The sequence below is a fragment of the Anser cygnoides genome, chromosome 1 (genome assembly GCF_040182565.1).
Source record: "Anser cygnoides isolate HZ-2024a breed goose chromosome 1, Taihu_goose_T2T_genome, whole genome shotgun sequence".
In the NCBI taxonomy this organism is placed as follows: Eukaryota; Metazoa; Chordata; class Aves; order Anseriformes; family Anatidae; genus Anser; species Anser cygnoides.
Window position 1 is genome coordinate 27,719,244 of NC_089873.1, and position 19,932 is coordinate 27,739,175.

The following is a 19,932-nucleotide window of genomic DNA, read 5'->3' on the forward strand; positions in this document are numbered from 1 at the left end:
TGACTCATTCTATGCTTCTTTCCTCTCCCTTAGGTGGTGAGGGGAAAAAAAAAAAAAGTGAGGAGGATGCAGCAAACACACGAGGCAATAAAATCAAGGGACTGAACTGAGAACAGTTCAGGTTTAACCTAAGAGATGGTCAAAAGACAGCCTGGGTGCAGCTTCAGAAATTCTCCACTGCTAATAAAAGACTCTGGTTTGTCGTTATATCATCTTGCAAATTTATTTCAATAAATGTATTTCAAAAAGTATTCTACATTTAACCCACTGTTCTTACACAGGCGAATTCAGAAGGATCAATCACACAACCGAACAGTTTACGCTCCCTCATTTCTCAAAACAAGGGCGTTCCATCTGGCTTTAACTAGACTGCCCTGCTTCTCCAAATATCGTCTCGGGGTATTCGAAGGGAAGCAGTTCAAGCTAAATGGCACAATTTAAGAACTAATGACATAGAGGTTGAGAAAAGTGACCAGCGACAGCCAAGGTTTTCTGCTATGAGGTAAAAGTGCTGCTGAACCCACCTGAACACCCAGGTCATGAGCAATAATGTTATGACACTGACTTTCATATCTAGCAGTGTAAGACTGTCTCCATAACATTTAGAGACATAATTGTCCAATGACATTGCCTAACAGTCAATGTCTGATCCTGTAACAGACAAACCTGGACCTTGCCAGGGGCTGTATCGTGACTTTGGAGTAGACAGATCATGGTTATTATTGCACTGAGAGCCTGGCAGGACCACGGGTAGGAGATTCCCCCCCAGCACACCCCTGTGACTGCTGTCTTGCAGAGCGCAGGGACAGCACAGTCGCAAGGTGAGCCTGCACATCTCTCAGAACAGTCCTGGAGAGGTGACATGGCAAATGGTTATGGTGAGTGGATGCGTCTGTGCTGAATCTACTGGGCTCTTTTCAGAAAAAGAGTGTTTTTGAATACTGGAATGTTTGCTTGCTTTACTTTCACCTTACAACTTCCTGTTTAAAAATTTAATACCTTTTACATTTTTTCACAATTCATAGTCCACTTTAATGTACTATTTGCTGCCTTTGGACTAATCAGTACCATTAAATACACCATCCTGCTACTGGAAAACACATGACGGAGTACTTTAGGCTGTTATTTTCCATTTGACTGTTAAAAGCTGGTTACGAGATTTGCAGGCCAAAATGTAATAGCCTGTTTTGTTGGACTTCCGTGTACTAGGTAATGGTGTGACAGGTATTGTGCAATAACCACTTAGAAAGGAAGTGTCCTGTCACAAGCTAGGTCTATACACAGCTCAACATAAGCTGTCATTCCCCTATTTCCATATGCTAAATGCTTAGGCTAATGAGCTTTTATTAGAAACTATCCTGTTTCCACTGGGCTCAAAAAGAAGGCTTTAAGCAATTCTGAAAAGCTATCCGGATAATCTAGGACTGAATTTTGGATAGCCAAAGTAAAATGAAGGGTAAGCAGCTTGTATGATGATATTGTTTTGTTTATTGCATCTTAAAATTCTCTGCAGGTAAATTTCATTATCCTACTCTGAAATGCAAGGAAACTGAGGAACAACAAGCAAAGGAATTTGTCATCTTTAAGCATTTAAGCAAGCTTGGGGTCCCTATTCAATGCTGTATGCACTGCCTACTTACTTAGCAACAGAAAATAGTTCTTTGGGAGAGAAATGGAATTTTCTGTTGGGAAGAACCTTCCTGATTTAGATCCTGGAACACAAATGTTTTGCATGTTCTTTCTTGAGAAACAAATGGCACTGTTTTCTGTTTCTTTATCAATATTCTTTTCTTCCTCAAAACATGAGATTTGTTCACATGACTTTTAAGGAAAAAGAAGTCAGACAGTAGCTACCATTAAACATTGTTTTATTGTAGTCTTTAATGTACATGCAGAATTAAAAAAGTGTCAGTTATATCTGTAAGCACATAACAACAATGTAAATGTATCAGATCAGCAATGTATTTGGATTAGGGACTAATAAATCTAAGTGAACAGACATCTTTCAGGATATACAGTTTATATGATAAATCAAGGTTTTCTTCAGAGTGATTTTCCTCATAAAAAGATAAAATATTTCTTGTTTATAATCTTGCTTGTTTTTAATTCTGAAAAAATCTATAATAGTACACTCTCCACTATGTACATAGAAAAACATAAAACTATATCCATACCAGTGTCTGTTTTAAATGCAAACAATAGTTAATAGCTTTGTAACTTTTTGTGCACCCTCTCCCCTCTTCTCTCCCTCCCACCCCCTTTAAAAAATGCAGCATTTCCTAACGTTTTCAATGCTTTGGTAGAAAAAGAACCGAAGGCACTCCCATGTTAGGTAAAGCAGTAAGTGAAATATCAGCGCTAAATAAAAAAGCTGCAGGTGTACCAGACAGCTCCGTGCTCAGTCCCATGGGCCAAGTCCTGCACTCTTGGAGGTCAAGAACTGGTTTGCTGTAGGTGCCAACTGGAGCAGGCTCAGACCCCAGGTCAGGATACAATAAAGCTGATCAGCCTCACAACTATTTTTACAAAAGCTTCACGCAAACCACATGAGGATACAGGCAGTATCTCTCAACACAGTACTATCATGAGGGCAAAAACCTCCTGCAGGAGTTCCTGGAGGATCCTGTAGGTCACAGCATCAGAATATGTTGCAAGGGCTCAATTTTGTAGGCCTTGCACCTTGCAACATAGGCTAGCTTCACACAACACCCTCCATTTCAGACTTCCTGATGTTGCAGCCCGTCTAAAAACAAACGAACAAACCCATGATTTGAAGCTCTAACCCATCTCTCGTGATGGATTAGTTTAGACTCAGCAAAGCGTCAGTTCTCCTGAAAATAATCTGTGTGCTAGTGGCATGCTGACTTCTGCTGATAGGAAAGTTTTTAAAGCTGATAGGAAAGTTTCTCTCAGAGGCAGCTCCTCCTTGGCATTTTGTGGCTTGTGTTTGGCACACCTTCATTTTTCTCGTAACTCGGGGTTATCTCTGGCATACTTACAATATGTAGTTAAATGAATACTCTGGAAAAAAAATGAAGCCTATGAGATAAGCACCTAAATGCTAGCTAAGAGATGTGTCATAAGTCACAGTTAGGAAAACATGTCTATAATGACCAGTTTTAGTTTTCAACTGCAGTTTGCTTCTACAATTCCACAGAAGGCTGAGAAACAACTGGCTGCAAACTTCCAAGAGAGAGAGCGAAAGGCACAGACAGAAGCTTTTTTATGGACGTGAAAAGCTTTCACATGTCTATGTTTCCAGACTGATGAAGCGTTAGCTTTTCAGGTCATGTATTAATTAAGTAATTTGTTTACTTAACCAATGTATTCATAGTACACCATACCTGACCACGACTGCAAATCGCTGTAGTCAACTGACGATACAATTGGAAAAGAACATTCTGCTAAAACCTGCCAGCTTGTCACGTTCATTCTGCTGCAGTTGCTCTGCACTCTTTGGCCACAATAAAATGTATGGCATTACAGTGTTGGAAAACATTTTTGTCATTCTTTGGTATCTCTATGGATTTATCTTACAAGGAATGAACAGCGAGATAAAAACGCACCCAACATAACACTTCTGTCTCTGAACTGAACAGCCAGCAAAATGATACGCAGCTGGCATGGAAAAATAGCCATTGACGGTTAGTTTGAAATGCAGGCTGAAAAGAGAGGGAAAAATAATAATAATAATAAAAAAAAGCAAGTAGTCCAGTAGGAATACACAGTAGAAAAAGAAACTGAGCAAGTGATTCTTTGTTTTGGGCCAGTAAATCCACCAGTTGCTGTTATGTTGCTTTGGGAAACGAAACTGGCACCAAAACACCCCAACACAAAACCCCCACCCACTCTCTAGGCTGATGGCTTTTCTTGAAATGTCCCTCAAATCTCTTTCCGTACTGTGGCTCGGATGCTGCTGAACACTTTGCCTATAGCCTCAAACAGTGGGTCGCAGAACGTGTGGATGCAGATGGAATAGACACGGCTAATGCACTGGATCTCAATCAGGTAGCTCCTTATGCACGGCACCACCGCCCAGATGTGCAGGAATGACAAGATGGCAAAGTAGATGCCCCAGATGAGAGCCATAGGAATGCCAAAGATTGCTGACAGTAAACGATAAAACCAGTATTTCGTTACAGTGAAGGTGGTAAAACTGGCCTTCCAAATCCCATCAAAGCTGTGTGTTCCCTCTGGCTCAGCAATCACATCTTCAAAATCAATCTGCATCAAAGAACACAAAAGCAGGTCAGTCAAGTGTCCCCATTAAGTGTGGATTCCAGAAATCCCTCACCTGGAAAGCAATGGTCCCCTGCACAAAACTCTGAAACATGTAATCCCTACATCCCAACATGATTCAACCCATTTTAACATATCATCTATGATAACGATATGAATAAGCCTTGTCTTTTTTTTTTTCTTTACTTCCTTTTTTTTTTTTTTACACCCAATGATTATCAGGAAGCCTCAATGACTAGCTCAGAATTAGATGTCTAACTTTTAGATGGAGAACTGTCCACAAATCTGAGTATTTTTCCTCCCCTTCTACAGCCTTAGGGTATAGAGTGCCCTTAAAGTCTACTTAAGAGATGAACCAGTTGAAGAGAATCATCATGCTTTCATTGCCTAACTTAAGCATTTCACATTTTTACAAGTGGAATAGACGTACTCACTACTTCAACATTTTATGCACCTTAAGAATGTGTCAGTAAAATCTCTTTTATTTGTTTGATTTTTCTATCTTACCTTGTATAGCATTGCTAAATTTTGACAGTTAATAAATGTTAAGGACAGTTATTTAAATATATATTTTTGAAACAGGTATGGATAGTTCTTAATAGCCTGAAAAATCAAATGCTGGATTTAGATCACCATCAGATGGATCTCCTTTTTATTCTGAAAGGGTAAGGGAGCTCTTCAATCTTGTTAAACATAAAGAGGCTCTTCACAATAGAGCCATTTTGTTCTAACCTATCCTGTTTATGTGATAACCCTCTGTTCGTGAAAGACATAGGCTAACATACTAATGTTTAGAAGGAACACACTCTTCCACAATTTTCATAGTTTTGACTATTATTCATAAATCATTCAAAAAGTCACCTAAGGAAGCAGTACATTCCAGCATGCATATTTTACTGCTCTATGTTCAAATACTGAGCTTTTTCAGGAAGCTTTATTGTCATAACATTTCTATTGGAAAATTAACAGAATTGTAGTGATAGTTCAGCTCCATGTCACACAAACACGTGTTTGATATAACCCACAATACAGGATATTTAATTTAGTTAGCACAACAAATTGTATAGGTACTGCATTCAAAAGGAAGGAGCACATCACAACAGCACACCTCTGCAAGAAACTAAATGATTGTTTAAATTAGGTGGAAAAAAAATACATTCCTAGGACTGGATCCCAAAGTGCAGTGATGCTGCTGCCATAAGTGATGATTTACAGGAGCAGGCTAAGTATGATATGGGCCAGAGGACTCAGAAACTCACGCATACCTTAGCAGGCTGGAAGGAGGTGAATATAAATATACCGTGTAAATATTGCTTATACTGGAGGAAAAGGCTCAAAATCACTTCATTTAAAAATGGAAAAAAACTTCTCCCTCTCTCCCACTGAATCTTCAGTCAGCACCATACAAAAGTTACCCACTCACTACAAAGGAAAAGTACTATAAAATCACTAGTCTTCCCAGTTTTATCAAGAAAAGGTAATTCCAAAGCAAAAGTATACAGCCTAGGGCAATTTGCTTGAAGGGCTTTACAGTCCTTGTGAGAAAGTTTCAGAATCAGATGTGATATCAGACATCCTGAATGCCTAACATCAAGCTGGCTTAATTTAATGTGTTACTGGGCCTAAATGTCATTTTTCCTGCTCAGGTCAATGCATCTCTCCAGATATTGGATAAACAAACTACAAACCCTCTATTCTTTACCTGCTGCTCTGAATGAGGCTTTAGTGATTTGAAAGTGATCTGTGATTCCTCTCGATGGGATTTCATCATCATCGTGATCATCACTATCATACCTTAAGCTAGCATTTGGGTTGAAATTCTGTCTCCACAAAAATCAACGGCAGGATCTGCATCGGCTGAGTACCTAACAAACACGGCACAGCTCCATGCACTTCTCATAAAGGCATGCAGAGCCAAAAGTCTATCTGGAATTTCTGAAACTGAACAGCATAATTTTAAATAATAACCTCAAAAAGAGAAAATGAAAAGAGAGTCTTAGTCACAGTTCTCTTCTGCAGTATTTCGATATGTATTAAATAGCCTACGCTTCTGTAGGTCATGTGAATTTTTAGTACTAATCTTGGAAAACAGTTTCCTGGAAAATGGTGTATAAAAACAGCATATACAGGACACTACATTTGTTGCTGAGTTAAGACAGGAAATCGGAACTTATTTGGGCTCTGTAATTTCAGTGGGACAAAATACTGAAGCTCTAGTAGAAATAACTCTATATAGTTATAATAACTCTGTATAGTTATAGTTATCAGAAATAATTCTGGTAAGGGCTTCACGGGCAACAGTATGTTCTATATTTTCACCGTGGTCTTATTAGATATAAAGGTTCACATTGGAAGACTAAATAAATGACACAAAATTAGCTTTACGAAGTACATTAGCCATAAAATAATTATATGAATTGGTCATTAGAAGTTATCTGCAGTCTAGAAAGACAGAGCAAGGATGTATTGTGATCTCATATTCCAGATGAAACAATCAGATGCCCTGGTATCAGTCACTGCATTTTTAGGACTGCATCACAACAGAAAGAAGAAAAAGTTGGAGATATATACACGGAGAAGTCAATAATATCTTCTGATGATGGTATCTAATTGTCTTTTATCTAATCTCAAAAAAAAAAATAAAACTAAGATGTTTTCAAGAGCTGCATATTATTCACCAAAATCAATCTTATTCAACCATTGGAAAAATGTATATTCACTTGTTGGAATGTATATTCACTTGTATGCCCAATTTTGTTTTCTTTTTGGAATACACTGGGAAGCATGATTACAGTATCTATTTTTGCAGCAATTCAAAAGCAAGCTTTTCATTGTAACCCTTATTGCATGGTAGTTCATTTTCAGAGCAAATGGGTGCCCTTGGCTTATTATCAACATTAGCCTTGAAATCAGATAATAAAAATATGCAGATGTTGACAAAAAAAAAAAAAAAGATTTCAGCAATAGAAAGTAGCTTCTCAAAAATGATATTACAAGAAGACTACATTTTTTTTCCTCATAGGTTTTACATAGTTTTCTTATTCTAAAACTTATGGCAATTTATCATGTTCTTCCCATCAGTTGATGCTGCGATCGTTGGCAGAGACAGCTTGTGCACATAGCTATCATACAGCAGTTCAGTGCATCAAGGGCTATTCAGGGTCATGCCCAAAGTCTTTATATTCCGCTCAGTTATAGCGGAGTCCATCTTTTGTGTTTTCAACTAACTGATAAGGGAAACACTAAATCTCACCAGGAAAGAAGCTTTGCATTGAGCTCCTTTTCATGATTATATCTTTAGCTAAGTGGGACCTATTTTTATCAGCAAAACATGTCTTTGGCATGCAAAAAGAAACCATAAGTTAATGTGAAGCTCCTCGAACTTTGCAAATAAATATTAAGACTGGCTTGTAATTTGGTTCCTTTAAAAATAAGTACTTATAATGAATGCTTTACTGAAAAATGTAAGATGGTAAACTCATTGATTTTCAAATCAAATAGCAAATTTTCTGTAATCCCGATTCTCAGAAACTGATGGTTTTAGCCTGTTGCGTGACCCAACATGTCCTCAGAGTTAATCCTGGGGAGCTGACAGAAGAATCAGACCATATAACATTTCCAGATGGGCAGCATTGTCCTCATTCCAGGAGATGATGCTAATGTCAGAACATTCACGATATATCTTTGGCCAGGGTTTCCCAGCTCAAGTCATACACGGTTGTCCTAAAAGTACTCGGGCATCAATCTGTCTGAGATTGTAATAGGAGTGTATTTATGCCACCAGCAATCACCAAGAGCTGGTGGAGTACTTCCCTGGAGTAATTTTAACAGCACTATGAATGTTTCTACCAACGCACAGAGCCCAGATAGATGGTGCTATAGGAACCATAACTGTTGTATTTACCATTTCATTATTTCTCAAGTCCCATGTTCTCCATTGCTCCATGTTGCATATGGAAGATATCAAACTGAATTTGAGAGTGAAAAGACAGAAAAACTGCCTGTCAACTGTAAAAACTCTCAGATGAACGGGTTAAAATGAACCTGTTGTCCATCTAAAAGCCACAATAATGTTATGAAATAACATACATGTCAAGAGGGTCCAGCTACAGCTGGAATGCTAACATCTGCGATGCTGACAAAACTAGGCTTACCCGGAGCAGCATAAAGTCTAAATCAAGATATCCAATGAGCTGAAGTAAGCTGGGCTCTTCCATGTCTCAGCTGCTACCAGATCACGTACGAATCCCACTGGCTGGGAAATGTGCTATTTATTTCATCGTTCAGGCAGTGCAGATAAGTCCTCACACTGCAGGAACTGAGATATCACCCAGATTCTTCCTGCGCTGAACCACTCCCATGAAAGATCCTGTTTTTAACTCAAAGGGATCTGTTCTCAGCAAGCAGCAGAGAGAATAGGTGACTGGATGCACTTTGCCTTGCTGTGGGCTGTATTTCTTTCAGTTACTCACTCCTCAGTCTCTTCTATCATTCCCCTCTGGTTTTTAGTTCAACAGCACTCAGTAATGGTGAGTGTCATCAGCCTGATAACGGGAGTCCAAATGAACTAAGTAAATTAAAAATAGGAGTGACAGAAGAAACAGAAGTGGCCAGAAATACGATCCTAGGGAAGAAAGACACTCTGCAGCTCTTCACTAATTTCTGGAAATGGACCTAACTGGCTCACAAGGATAAGATACTTCTATTTAGGGTACTTTTCTCAACTCCACTTTTGCCAAAGCATCGAATATATGTAAATCTATGAGGGACTCTGCTTTATTCATGTAAAGGTTAGGCATAGGTCCTGTTGTGAAGATTACAGCATGCAGTTTGTTCCTCTAGAGCTATCAGGGTGTGCTGTGAAACAACTGTGAGTTATTTGCCAAGCTAATGAAAATACAGGCACGTTCACTTGTGACAAGGAGAGAAGTAAAGGAAATTTGTTTTGACCCTCTAAAGGATGCTAATAACTCACTGCAGCCTTCTGTTTCAGCCAAAGCTATTAAACACTATCAACTTCTGTTCCATGCCTACAATGCACTTCCTGACTTCAGCTATTCTTTGTTTCCTACTATTCAGCTTGGTGAAGCCAGTTTTTACATTGCTTGAAGCTTTTGTCTGATTCTGCTATGAGAATTATTGCAGCTTCTTTTGCTCTGCATGTGTTTATTAAACTTTTATCAGGAAATTAAGGGACCTGCTTTGATTCTAAAAGAGATTTACTTACAACAAAGGGAAATGGTATGGAGAATTTGCCTTCTTCCTCAAAGGCTGTTTAAAGAAAAACCCTATTAATTAAAAAAGCTTAACAGTGTGAAGTTATTGCTTTAAAAAACAAATGAACAAACAAACAAAACAACAAAGAAACAAACAAAAAATATCCCCAAAAACATGAAACAAATGAAACAGCTGACTCAAGTATATGTGCTTTATATATGAAAATAGTTGACCTTGCCACTTTAGTCCCTGTGAAACAAAATCTGGCAGGCTAGAAAGGCAAGTTAAATTCCAACCTCAAACTGCCTACCTAACAGTTATGCTTCTCCTCAAAATTTGTCCTTTGAGGTATCCATTCCACAGAAAATTTACTGTGATGGGTTTATCAGAAAAAAATATTGAGGCCACTGGCATTTTACGAAGGCTTTGGCCTAACCCATATTTCTGCAACTGTAATTGCTCAGATCTTCACGTGCAGTACGTGTGCTGCTGCTGTGCTCACAACGTAAGGTGAGCAGAGACACCACCACTGCTCCAGTGAGGGGGAACCCAACCAAGAGCTCAGCACACCTACATTTCTGAGTGCCATCAATATTTTTCGGAGCCAGTGAAAAGACGCTCAGGTCCTTACTGGCTGTCTTCTGACTGATCACTCATACCTGCAATCAGGCAAACCGCTTAAATACGCACACAACATGAACAATGGGAACGGTCTCACTGATGTCAATATGCTTAAGTGTTCTGCCAGACAAGGGCTGTAGTCAAGCCAGACTGAAAGTCGGGTCTATGATGAAAAACTAACATGTACGAATACATATTTATGCAAGATGGAGTCACTAGCTGCTTTTCCTTACATTTTTAACACAGAGTATAGACACTGACTGTCTTTACGACTTACCCCGTGCTATTTTAAAAGAGTATTTTCCCCGATACTAAGCCCATAAGTAATGTTTCCTCAGATTATATTGTGTCTCTTTAAGACTAGAACAGACATGTAACAAAAGGCAGATACGATCATTTTTTTCTGTTGTGACAAATGCAACTTACAAAATTTCCCAAAGCACTCAATGTCCCTTAAAGAAAACATTCAGCTGAAGAAAATAACATTTAAATGTTTCCTTGTCTCTTTGAAATAGCATGTTTCCACATCTGCTAGTGCTCGTCTTCCTGACCACTGCCACATTTTTTCAGAAAATGACAAAAAAGCATATAAGGCTTTTTTCTACTGAGCCCGAGGGAAAAAGCACAGGAGGTGTCAGGAACTGGGAGCGGTAGAGCTGCTCTTCCACCTTCCCTCACCCCCCAGGAGACTTCACTATTTTGGGGGTGTAGGGTGTGGGACAAGGTAGTGCCTCATGGCTGCAAGGCCTACGTGAAAGAGGAAGAGGAGGATGCCTGGCTGTCCAGCACAGCTCTTGCTCTGCCTGAGTACGTCTGTCTAGACCTAGGTTGCATGGGATTACAGGAACTTGAACAGTGACCTCATTTGTTTTGACCCTAAAAAAAAGTCCACCTTTTTTTTTTTTAAGAACACTGTGCAGTCTCCACCAAGCAAACATTTATCAGCACTACGTAGAGAAGCTGATAACTTCGTGCCTGAAAACATACAGTTTAACAACACCTAGACATTTTACGGCTGTCAGGTGTGTTATAAAGCACGACTTCTATACCAGAGCACCTGTATAAGCCTTAGGCTATGGCATGGGTGAATGCAAAACACAAGCATCGAACTGTGCCCAGAGAAGGACAAGGTTCCCTCATGGGAGAGTTCAAGCCCAGTTATTTGTACAAACTGACTGAGGAATTTGCATTACGTTCTCTTTCTCCCTGTGCCTACTTTCCATCATATTGCAGGAAAGAGTGTTCTGCTGGCAGATCTCTTCACGGAGATAGGGAATCTTTCTTGAATACTATAGAGTACACCAAAAAAAGCAAATAGTGCTTTAACAAACAAGGATATTAATGCTGGAAAACAGAGTTAAAGGACTACACTCTTCTAGCTAGAGCAGAAAACCTTCTCCTGTCAGGAGTGACCACTGCTGCACGAATAACAAATATTTAGACAGATTATGAGCAATTTAAAATTATGTCCTGACTTAGAAAAGAGTGAAGATCATCATTTCACAAACTGAACATCAATGAAAATTGCCAAACTTTGCTACTAATTACCAAGAGGAGAACCTCTGACGATGCTGAATTACTCATTACATACCAGAAAAGCCCTGGTGATGCGCTTTGTTTTATCAGATGGGCAGGCTCATCTAAATCTGCGGAAGTATTCACGAGAAGTACGCCACTGGTGGCAATGGGTCAGCCCTGCAGCAACCAGGCATTCTCCAGAAATTTATTCCTGAAGCACTTGTCTGTGCTTCTCAGTATAGCCCGGCAGAAGGAAAGAATAGCAACTTCAAGGAGACATCTGCACGCCTCTGAAACACAGCTAAACTTCCTGCGCAGGTGGGGATATCGCATCAGCCAGTTCCTTGGCAAACGGGTCGATGCTGTCAGAGCAAGTGGTCAGAAAATGAAGTGGCTGTTTTCCTCCCTGGAAACTGGGCTGCTGGGAGGTTATTGCAATTTTCTCAAAGGGAAACTCTTATGAAGCTTTCTTCGTTTATTATTTGCTTCATGTGGAACAGTTCCTCCTCATTTGATGCAGCTACTTTAGCTAAAAACTCTGAGTTATCTTTGTGTATGTGCATGCATATATATTTGTGTCTGTATGTTTAAAGATGCATATTCCTCAGCATGAACAGTGGGGTGAAATTTGGAATATATTAAAACTAATGGGATTTTTTTTTAATCAGTTCCAGTAAGGTCTGGAATTAACCAGAGTTCAGAAACATTAATAAAAGCAAAGGTATCCTCTAATGAGTTTTTTAGATCATTATATTGCCCTCTGATGCAATACCATTTGGAAGTTTTACAGATCTGATATTAAGCTAATATTGCTATTAATATCTATTTATATTATTAATATAATAACATTAATATCACAATTGCTAGCCTTGAATATAACTTTTTTAGAACTTGCTCTAGCTTCATTCCTCCTAAATTTGGGCACTAATGGCAAATGGAAATATAGCAATGTTGGACTCTGTAGTATCACATGGAGAGAGAAAGGCAACTTCGCATGGGGCTTTATACATGAAATCTGTTTCTTTTTTTATTTATCTCTATCAGTTGTATCATTTGTAAGGGAGTATAATGAGAGGAGACTCTTACCTAGGTATACTATCCATAAACATATTCCTGTTAATTGCTGCAATTATTTTTTTAGCAAATCCGTGTAACTTGTTCTCACCAATTCCCTCTTTTCTACCTGAGTGTGCTTACTGCTGTGAGTGCCCAGTTACCGCTCTGTTCCTTTAAAAAAGATTGGCCTCTGCATTTCCTCTGTTAGAAGGCTGTCCTTCTGCTGGAAGATCTTAAGTTACTGACCCTTAAATATGAGGCAAGTATTTCTTTAATATTTCACAAAGATCAAGATGTTGCTGGCCTACAGTTGCAGTCTTATTATAAATTGCACCGGAAAAGAGTTACATGAACATGGACTTGATAAAACAATAGGAGACTGAGGTCTACAGGAGATACTAACATAATCTTGAGGGAAAACTAAGTGTGTTTTGTATTTGTTTGAGGTTGTTGGAAGGGATTTGACAGCTCACGAAGGAAGCATTGCTATCCTTCTATGAGATTCCCTTAGGCTTCTTTGAAACTCCGAGTGTACTTTGGCACAGCGAGAGTTTGGGCAGGGAATGCGATGCTTTCACCTTTAACTGCGATAGTATCTTCTCACTTCTTATCTGAGAAGCTGACTTTATCAGTTGCTTTTTATTTGAAAATGAAGTACGTGGGCCAGATAAGTAGACTATAGACAAGCCTTATCCTTGTACAGCTCCACTAACATCTATAGCATAACTCCTTGGCTATCGTGAATAAAACAGGGTGCAAGCTTCATCAGCTAATGCGCTCTTTAGAGTGGGCACAGTGATACTGAGACTGTTTGTCCTTTTGAATACTAACCCGATGACATAACTTCTAACAAGAATAATACTGCATAAAATTAGAAGTTAGTTTTGAAACTATGAAAAGACATTTTCATAAGAAATCTCCTAGAAAAAAATTAAAGGGACTAACGGAGTCAAACCTGTCCCCACAAAAAAATCAAACAAATTTTAAAGCCATAACTTTTCTTTTGTCTTCAACATAAAAAATAATAATAATAAAAAAATTCTCTTTAGTCTTGGATGCTTTTATTATTGTAATTTGTCTAGAAAAGAAAAGAAAGGTGGTAGTTCTGGATCAAACAGCTCAAAAAATTAGCTGCTGATGTAGATGTCATCCCACTGTCTATTTACTATCAGGGTATTTGAGAACAGTGGGAAATAGAAACTTTTTTTGGAGCTATATTTCTCTTCAGCTTTCCAGGTATCACAAGTTTTATGGCTCATCCATGTTCATTAGTATTTTCTTCTCTCTGTTGCTTAAAATACACCAAAGATCCAATTCTCATCGGGCAGACCACTCTATTATACACATTTTCCTGTTCCCACAGAAGAGTTTTAGATTTCAATGATTTGTTTCAGTATTAGACAGCCATACTTTCTGCAACAGATGGTGGTATTTTTTTTCCATATATTGGGTTAAAAATTCTAAAATGAATTCAAATTGTTCTTATAATTTTCAAATATATACTCTGAATTAGGTTGAATTTAACAGAAGGGAAAAATATTTGTCTTCTCTGACTATGAGGTAGTGTCCAACAAACTCTAACAAAAGGAACATCCATGTTGAATAGTTGGCTCTGTCCCCATTGTCATCAAACGAACATTTTCCTATGGAGTTATGAGTCATGTTCATCACGCTAAACAAGAAGGCAGCGCATAAGGCTTTAATAATACCACGATCTTAAACACTTTTGAGATCTGAGATTTGATTAGAACAAATTCAATTATTATCCGTAACCTTATGAGCGTTCAAAAATTCTGTGCCTAGCAATCTGAAAACTCCTAATTCCTGTGCAAGAAAACTGTTTTTCAGAGTTCTCGGGCCACGCTCAGTCCTCCTACAAACTAGCCTCTGTAACAGCTTGAGCTTTAGTCTCTGAATCATAGACTAGCCTTGAAAGAAACACTTGGAACAGAACCGTGTCATGCAGATAGTCAAAGTCAAACACTGGAGTAGTGCTGCATTTTAAAACCTAAACCCCACAGCTGCACATTGATATGGCACCAAGTTTAAGAATCATCTCATTTAAATGCAGCTGTGTAACAGTAAGGTGTTGTCTCTGAGCTACGTGCATCATCAGTGGAGAGAAACACACTCTGGGAGAAAAACCCATCTCATCCTGTGGTTAGACCTAACTCTGTGACACGAACATGCCTCCACAGATGTGCAACCACTCGAGGACGAGGAGCTGACACCTGCTGTCACATCAGCGTGGCAGACCTCAGCGCCTTAACCTTCCCAGCTGAGCACAGCAGGGGACAGTCTCTGCCTTCCTTCCAGCAGGTCAGAGCTGTGGAGAAGGGAGATGCTCTGCCTAGGCACCTCTCCATGCACTTGCACTGTGCTTAGCGCAACAGTCAGTAACCATCATTGTGAAGGATTAAATAAAATTGCAATTTTTTTTAACTTTTTTTTTTTCCAATTGGAAAGTGGAAGAAATTGTAAATGGCGTTAAGCATGACTCAAAATGACTGAGTAACACTGTCCTTCCTCATGCCTACATCACGGTGTTATGCTGCTTGTCAACATCTGACTAAAAATTCAAGATCCTTCCTTGCAGTGAGCTGAATTGCCCTTACCAGCATCAGCTTTAAGAGGAAGGCACGAATACATAACTGTTTAAAACTTGGTACAAAAGCTCTGCATTGTTACATCTGTAGCCAAGTACTGATTTTTTTTTTCCAGAGAGAAAAGGACGCTTACGCAACGAACAGCAGATAGACACCGCTTGTTTAAAACAAATTAATAATTATGTCCTGGGTGGTGCACCAGGCACAGGCCTTTCTCCATACCACAGCATGAAAGAATTGTGATCTGGCTGCAGATGTGACTGCACGTTTGGTCCTCACTAGTCCAGAAGGAGCAGATTTTGCAGGCTGGCTACCTGGCCTGTCCCCATCGTGAGCAAGAAAGTACTGAGAAGCGCAAGCCAAACTCTCAGAAATGCAGAAAAGCTAGCTCCCTCCTCTGCTTTTTCGAAATTCAGTAAACTCTGCATACTTGACCAAAGATACTTTGAGAAACTTTGAACTCCAAAGTGTTGGAAGGCTGTAATTTAGCCACAATCTGGAGAACACAAATAGTGCACTGAGAAACAGGAAGAGCAAAGACCGAACAAGTCCTGAAAGAGAACTTCAGGCACCTGCATGCGAACCCTGGGTCAGCGGGGAGGGAATGATAAATGACAGAAAAAAAAGCCAACAATCAGCTTTCTTTCCTGGTGCTTGCGTTTCATCACACATAAACAAAACCGGTGGGATACAAGTCAGAGTAGAATCTGCCATACAAAATAGATACAATTCTGAGGAAAATAGCTCTTTAATCAACAAAGTGACTCCCACAGAGTTCCCAGGTGCACAGAGGCTGGTTCTCCCTCACTAGATTCTTATTTTGCTTTCAGTTTGACCAGACAACCCCACAAGCTGGTTCCTCAACAACTGCTGCATGTTCTCAGCATCCCAAAGTGACACATGAGGGCAGCCATACGAGGAAGAAACTCCTTCCTTTCCGCTCCCTGCTGAAGGAATTAGAACAGGAAGGAAATTCTGGTGATTTTACTAGATTGTGCTTCCTTCTGCACGGAGCCACCAACTCTGCTGGCCGCGTAACTCAGCTCTCACACCGCAGGGTCAGTAAGGCCCCCATTCCACCCCTCCCTGAACAGAAACCCAGTTGTTTGCCCCGCTTTTCTGGAAGCATCACACAGCACTTGGCTTCCACTTGGTCTCTAATTTGAAGATAAAAAGTAAGCAAAGTCACGGTCACCAATAGCTTTGGTGTAAAGCATCTGGATCACGCCTCGCCCCCTTGCCTAGTTCCCTCCCCTGTTGCTGCCTGCCCCATTTATCTGCTGCAGAGGAAGCTCTGCAGATGCTGTTTGTTGCACATCAAGGGAATGCCTCCTGCTTCTCACAAGCAAGGGTTATTTTTAAAATGTGCTATGGCAAGTATTTGAATGCAGACAACACTGAGGCCTTTTAGAGAGCTGCTTACAGAGCAGATTCCTCATTCTCTGTCTAATCATTTCTATTTCATGGTTGACTGACTTGTCCCCTGTTTCCATGCTATTGTGTCTCATAGTCAAGTGGCAAGAAATGCCTGAAATGATGAGGTTCCAAATCTAGAAAAATGTAATGTCTCTAAACAAAAGAGCTAAGCCTGAGCCACACTTCTGGACTCAGAACAGCCCTGAACAACATTTTTCTGTCTTTCAGCACCCAAACAAGACTACGGACTCCTTTTGTTACCCAAGTACATTTTTTACTCTCTACCTGGATGATTTACAACGGAAGGAAGAGAGGCAGATAGGTGACAGAAGGGGCCACAGACTGATGGCTAAGGCAGGAACTGAATCTGTGTATCTTCAGCCCAGCGTCTGTCCACTAGGAACTGGATCTGAGCTTTATGGCTACTTCTAGCAAGCTGAACCTGAAAGTGGTGTCTGAACAAACTTAAACTGTAGCAAAATTCCTCTCCATAATTTTCAGGTTGGACCTATTTATGAAATACCTATAAAAATCAAAGAAATCCTTATTTATCCTTGTGACAAGGTGGAAAAATGTCACTTTGTGATGCCCACACTTTTTACAAATGCTGCTGCTTTTATAACGCAAAATGGATCCCGTCTGGTTAACATCAAGTTCACTTTGATACATTCCTGTGTCTCGACGTGACTACGTGCACTACCAGAAGCTCACCGATACGGAGGCGGTACCCGCGTTCTGTCTGCCTGCTGGTTCTCAATTAATTTATTTGTTGGTCCACAACTATTTTGGAAGGACAAACTGAAAAAAAAAAATCTCACTTTTTCCATTCCTACAATTCTAACTTTTCAACTTCATTTCGGACGATTGGATGTAATCAAGCTAACTTTCCTAATCATTGCCCCAGTGGGAGGCAGGGAGGGCAGGACGGGCTTTGTAGGCTTCATTTTCCTTTCTGTCCATTAGGAGTTTTTTCCATGAGTGGTCTGCCTCTCGTCCCAGCAGGAGCTTTCTTTCCCTAGTTAAGTTTGTGGACACTCGATTCCGACATGTTTGGGGGCTGTGACTCATCCTCGGAAGGTTTGGTTGCTTTGGGGACTTCTTCTGTTGATGTACGCAATGAGCCATGATGCAGCCTCATTCTCCAGCCTTGCATTCCCTGCCTACTCAGCTGCTCCCCCACGGGTGGCAGAAAAAGGAATCGTTCCCTCCTTCCTAACATGAGGCATCTTAAAGGAAGTCTTGTACCGCTATGTACACATATATTTTTTTTTCTAAACTAATTAAAAATGTATCCCTTTTCTTTCTAGGTCTTGGAGCTGACAGCAGCTCCTTAATTAAAGATATAGCCCGCCCCAGGGGATAATTCCTACTCTTGATCTGCAGCACGGGCAGTCCTATTCAGCACCTTCAAACTCTGCTGAAGGCAGAGGAATTTGAGGTTACTCACAACCTTACTGCATTGTCTGCACGTACAGCACAAATCATCTTTCTGACATAGGTCCCGAAACTAGATTCCAGCCTTTTTGTCCTCGGAAACAACAGGACATTTCTCTTTTTCAGTAATGGGTCATCGTGACCAACAGATGGGGTGGTCAGGACGACGGTGCCGGACCCTAAGCGAGCCAGCTGGAGGTTAGTCACCCGCTGCACCTGGCAGGCTCCCGGTTGTCCTGGCTCCTGACAAGCCCAGACGACAGCATCCTCATCTCTCACACGTATAGCACAAAACTCGTCTGCTAAGAGGAAAGTCATCCCCAGGATTTTTCTGACTGAAAGGACTTCGAGGAGAAATCCCCGTCGGTCCACATTTGCCAAAACAGTCAAACCGAATTATAAACCAGAGCCGAGACCGGGGCGCAGCCAGTTTTTGCTTAGCCTCTTTCCTCGCTTCTTGAGGGAAAAACACCAAGGAAAAGCAAACGCAAGGAGGAAACGAATGCAGCCCCCTCCGGGACCTCTGCCCTGCTCCCTCGAGGCTGAGGCAGGGCGGCTGGGACCGGGGAGCGGGCTCAGCCCCTTCCCCATCCCTGCTCTGGGCAGGCACCCGCGGGGCTGTGCCAGCCGCTGCCCACCTCCCCTCTCCCTTTTTCTTTTTTATTTTTCCGAAAAGAATAAAGGAATTGGGACCCGACCCCCCCTCCCTTCGCGCAGCAGGTGGAGGGCAGCGGCCCGGGCTGGCGTCGCCCCCTCGCCTACCCCCCCCTCACCTTGACCACGTCGTCGTTGAGGTGCTTGGGGTCCCGGTTGACCAGGTCGATCTCCTTGGTGTGCACGTCGCGCACCGCCTTCTCGCTCAGCTCGTCTGCCATCATCTTGTTGTTGGGCTTGTAGATGTTGCCCTGCTCCCGGACGGGCGCCGCGTACAGAAAGCCCTGCGGAGGGAGAGCGGGGAGAGCGGCCGCGAGGGAGAGGAGGGACGGGAGGAAGGCAGAACCCAGCCGGGAGAGGTGGGGGGGGGGGGGGAGAGGCCGGGCAGGGCCGAGAGGGGCGGGCTGCGGGGGGGCGGCCCCGCTCCCAGGGGAGCCGGGCTGCGGGCGGCTCTGCCCCGGCTATAAAGCCGCGGCCCCGGGGGCGCGCCCCCCGCCGTGCCAGGCGCGGCTCCGCCGCTCGCTGCCGCTCCTCGCGCTCCGCCAGGCGGCCCCGCAGCCCCTCCGCTGTGCCCGGGACCCCCACCCCGTCCCGCCCCGTCCCGCTCGTCCCCCGGTCCGTACCTCCGAGTCCACGTACTTGGTGCCGGACATGCTGCCCCGCTGCGGGTGGCTGGCGGCTGCGCGGCGGGCGGCCGGGCGCTATAACGGAGGCAGGAGGATCCCGCCCGGCCGAGCGGGAGGGAGGGAGGCGGCTGGCGGCCGGCCAGGGCCCGCTCCCGGCCTCCGCGCGGGGCGGGGGGACCGGAGCCCGCAGGGGCCTCGCCACCCGCCCGGCACCGGCCCGGAGTGGGAGGGGAAAGCGGCCCCGAGCCGGCAACCTGCCTGCCTCGGCCCCCCGAGGGGACGGGGACAGCGGCGGGGACAGCGACACGGGGACGGGGACCCTGCCCCGGGACCCCTGCGGCAGTGGGGGGGGGGGGGGGGGGGGGGGAGAGGCGAGGAGTGGGAAAGCCGAGCGGTGTCGCTTCGCGGGGCGATCCCCCCTCCCCGCCGCCTCTGACAGCCGCTTACACACGGTTACACACGGTTACACACGGTTACACACGGTTACACACGGTTACACACAGCTTACGCACACAGGTCCCGGTCGCCCCAGGAACAGTTGCGGA

General features: G+C 42.4%; 1 protein-coding gene across 1 annotated transcript; it reads right to left on the reverse strand.

Moving 5' to 3' along the window:
* Positions 1 to 1,851: 1,851 nt before the first annotated feature.
* On the reverse strand, positions 1,852 to 19,591 carry CAV1 (caveolin 1). Its single transcript, XM_066991389.1, has 3 exons — positions 19,385 to 19,591; positions 18,881 to 19,045; positions 1,852 to 4,224 (listed from the first exon to the last, which is right to left on the reverse strand). The coding sequence occupies exons 1-3, from the start codon at positions 19,412 to 19,414 to the stop codon at positions 3,883 to 3,885; spliced, it is 537 nt and encodes a 178-aa protein (XP_066847490.1). The 5' UTR covers positions 19,415 to 19,591; the 3' UTR covers positions 1,852 to 3,882.
* Positions 19,592 to 19,932: the final 341 nt, after the last annotated feature.

What these genes read in the sequence shown, in the direction of transcription:
- CAV1 (XM_066991389.1), bottom strand. Translation starts at nt 19,414, where the DNA reads ATGTCCGGCACCAAGTACGTGGACTCGGAG. An exon ending in CCAAGTACGTGGACTCGGAG is followed by an intron (nt 19,046 to 19,384) that starts GTACGGACCGGG and finishes CTCCCTCCGCAG; the next exon opens with GGCTTTCTGTACGCGGCGCC. An exon ending in TCAACGACGACGTGGTCAAG is followed by an intron (nt 4,225 to 18,880) that starts GTGAGGGGGGGG and finishes TCTTTGATGCAG; the next exon opens with ATTGATTTTGAAGATGTGAT.